Below are 3438 nucleotides of genomic sequence, written 5' to 3'. Positions count from 1 at the left end.
TTATTTGAGACAGAGCCTTGCTCTGTTGCCCAGGCTGGAGTGCAGTGGCATGATCTTGGCTCACTGCAAGCTCTGCCTCCAGGTTTCACGACATTCTCCTGCCTCAGCCTCCCAAGTAGCTGGGACTACAGGTGTCTGCCACCACGCCTGGCTAATTTTTTGTATTTTTAGTAGAGATGGGGTTTCACCGTGTTAGCCAGGATGGCCTCGATCTCCTGACTCCATCATCTGCCTGCCTCGGCCTCCCAAAGTGCTGGGATTACAGGTGTGAGCCACTGCGCCTGACCCAAAAGCTTTGCCTTTTTACAGATATTAGACATGTTTCTTGTTTAAGAAAAAAAACTTAAGAATAACATAGAAGAAGAGAAACGTTTTTCCAAAATAGAGAAATCATTGTGATTATTTTATCTTTTTGGAATGTTGGATAATATAGTCTGCTTCATTAATCATCAAGCATGCTATGGATTTTCCATTTTTATAGGCTTTGTATCTCAATTAAGGTAATACTGGGATTTTTGTACTGTATTTGAAGATGAAAAATATAGGCCAAAATCACAGATCTTGCATAGAAACTGGGTAATGAAGACAGATCTGGAAGTAAACATAGACACACACACGGACACACATATATATAAAGTACACACACATATATTTTTTAAAGTTTTAAAGCTTTTAAAGCCCCTCCGTTCTCCTAGAGTGGACAACCTCTCCCCTCTCTTAGAGTGGGTGGGGACAGCAGTTGCATGGGCAGCTTTCCTTGTGAGCCATGAGTCCCTCTGGACACACTGCTGTCTAGCCACGCCCCCATTCCCTTTCATCTTTCTAATTGACCAATGGGCTTGGAGCATTAAGGCCACGCCCCTATTTGGCATTCTACTGCAGCCCTGGTTACGCCTCCTCTGGCTCAGTCACACAGCTGCCTGGTAGGTGACTGGAGCTGTTGATCAGTGCTTGCTGGGATTTTGCTGATGTGGCCCCAACCCCGCCTCCCTCCCCACTCTGCAATGGCAGAAGAAACTCGACAGAGCATATTGGCTGAGGCCAAGAAAAAGGTAAAAACGTACCAGGTCATGGTCCCCCAACCCAGCCACAGATCCCCTCTGACAACAAGACCACTGCCAGAGTCCATACCACTCCTGAGGCACACTGGACTGGGCCCACTAACCCTAGTGCCTCTGGGCCACCCCCATCAAAGTTTTGTCAGTCAGCCTCACCCCTTCAGCAAGCAGCCCAGTCCCTGCCCTTGCCAATCGCCCCAGGGTGACTTTGGGTGGGTGACTCCTGGGGCTTCCTGCTGCATTACTGGGCCCTCATCTCCTGCTTCCCCAAGCTTGACCTCCCTGGGCTCTTTGGGCTTGCATCTCTAAGGACCTTGGTCCCCCAGCCCCAGGCCCTGCCCTTGTGTGTCATCCCTGGGTGACTTTGGGCTGGTAACTCCTGGGGCTCCCTGCTGCAGACTCTGCCCTCCCCTCCTGCTGCTTCAAGGTTGACCTCCCTAGGCTCTTTGCACTGGCATCTCCAAGGACCTGGGTCCCAACCTTGTGTTTCCCTCCCCCATCGTGGAGTGGTAACTCGGACATTGTGCTGATGTGGTCCCTCCCCCTCATCAGGAGGAGTGGAATGTAGTGATGTCACAGTCTGCCTAGGAACTGTCATTACTGGAAGACTGGCCTTTGATCTTATGACCCAGTCCCCTAAGCATTCTCACCCCATTTCTGGTTCCTCTGGTCACAGCACAAATTTGCAGCTGGAAGGGGAATGGAGACTGTGGGACCTAGGAGCAAGAGGTTTCAGGCTGTCTCACTCCCTTAACGTCAACATTGACAGGGGGGAAAGCCTACACTTCCCCTGTGAGCGCAAAACGTTGACCGTACCTCCATGTGGCAATGGGAGGATGGGTTTGGTTTGGTTTTCTCCCAGGCTTCTACTTTCCAGAGAGAGATTTTAACCCTTTTTTCTGTGTTCTCCACCTCATATTCTAATTCTCCATGGTTCTGGGACCAGACTGCCCTTCAGTCAGTGGTCTCTGAAGTGAGATTTGCTCATCTTCTGTGGAATAGATCTTGGGAAACTGAACTTGATAGCTTGAATCTTCCTCATATTATCTCAACCTGGTGTACCTTGAGTGCCACAGGACAAATATGGGACATCTTTCTGAAGCATCAGTTTCCCTTGATTCTCTTGAGATCAGGAGAGAAAATATTAATGTACTTAAGGATGACAGTCACAGGTTTCCAAGAGTATATCAGACTTCTCTCTGAAATGAGGCTTGGGTTGTCCTCTTTCTGATGAATTCCCAGATTTAACAGAAAGGCTGCCTTCTGCCATGAGGACACATTGATATAAAAGTTTGAGAGGTACTGGTGCACTTCTTGACACTAACAGACATGTGAGGATGTATGACTCTAAACCACAGGGCATACGGTTCCTGCCTACTTAATGTTTACTTTTCTACCTCTGCCTCTGGTTTTTGTCCTAGGCAGCTGCTGATTCTTCTCAAAACCCCAGAGCTTGGAGTCAGAAGACTGAGTTTCAAAGTTCCAGTATCATCTTTTTCTTTCCTTTTTTTTTTTCTAGCCAAGATATCAATCCCTCTCAGTCACTAAATGATTGTGACAACACCTTGTACAGTTGTTGGTGTTATTAAATCAGAGGTGTATAAGAGTATTTTGTAAAAACTGTAAAGGAGGATGTGGCTGTAGGGGCTGATGGTTCCATGAGGATTACTGATCTTCTTTCCTACAGTTAAAAGAATATTGGCAGAGAAACAGCCCTGGTGGTCCAGCAGGAGCGAAGAAGAACAGGAAAACAAATGGCAGTAGCCCTGAGACAGCCACTTCTGGTGGTTCCCACTCACCTGGGGATGTGAGTCTTGGTGGCCAGGCTCCTGGGGACAGGGGGCACAAGGGGCAGTAGAGAGTAATTGTTAAGATTGTGGATAGACTGTTGGGTACTGGTTCAGAATTCTGGGTTTGAATCCTGCCTCTCCATCTGCTAGGGATATGATTTAGGGTGAGTTGCTTGAGCTCTTTGGGCCTCTCTTTGCACATCTGTATAATAGAGGTGGTATTATTGTTTGACTTTCATTTGTGAGGTTTAAATGAGTTTTGTTACTGTTTTATGTTAATCCCTAGTACTTGGCCTGCTGTAAACACCCGGGACACCAGGATATGGTCATTGCTGTTTGAATTTCCTCATCCCCAGTCTCAAGGGGAAGCCAGGGCAATGAGAACAGCCATTTGCCATCAGGAGTCACAGAAAGGGCCCCAGGGTGGGATGGTGGGGAGATAAGAACCATGAGAGAAGTTGGCATAAAGGAGTTACGGGACAAAGGGTCCAAGATAGGCAGAAAAGAAAATGTTGCCCATTGATGGGGAAGAAAGGAAGTCAGAGGGCTTAGACACTGAGAGGCACAGAACATCTCCATGTGCACTCTCA

The 3438-nt window shown here is 47.7% G+C and overlaps 1 protein-coding gene across 1 annotated transcript in view; it reads left to right on the top strand.

Moving 5' to 3' along the window:
- Positions 1 to 906: 906 nt before the first annotated feature.
- LOC105534324 (golgin subfamily A member 8A-like) overlaps positions 907 to 3438 on the top strand; it is a gene marked incomplete at its 3' end in the record, with an annotated part of 21578 nt that continues 19046 nt past the window's right edge. The window contains exons 1-2 of the mRNA XM_011973030.1: positions 907 to 1052; positions 2746 to 2865. Coding sequence (XP_011828420.1) covers positions 969 to 1052; positions 2746 to 2865 — 204 coding nt within the window. The remainder of the gene's footprint in view (positions 1053 to 2745; positions 2866 to 3438) is intronic.

The sequence above is a fragment of the Mandrillus leucophaeus genome, unplaced genomic scaffold (assembly GCF_000951045.1).
Source record: "Mandrillus leucophaeus isolate KB7577 unplaced genomic scaffold, Mleu.le_1.0 Scaffold1330, whole genome shotgun sequence".
Taxonomy (NCBI): domain Eukaryota; kingdom Metazoa; phylum Chordata; class Mammalia; order Primates; family Cercopithecidae; genus Mandrillus; species Mandrillus leucophaeus.
The sequence above is the reverse complement of the archived record's forward strand: the minus strand, read 5'-3'. Positions and strand labels throughout refer to the sequence as shown.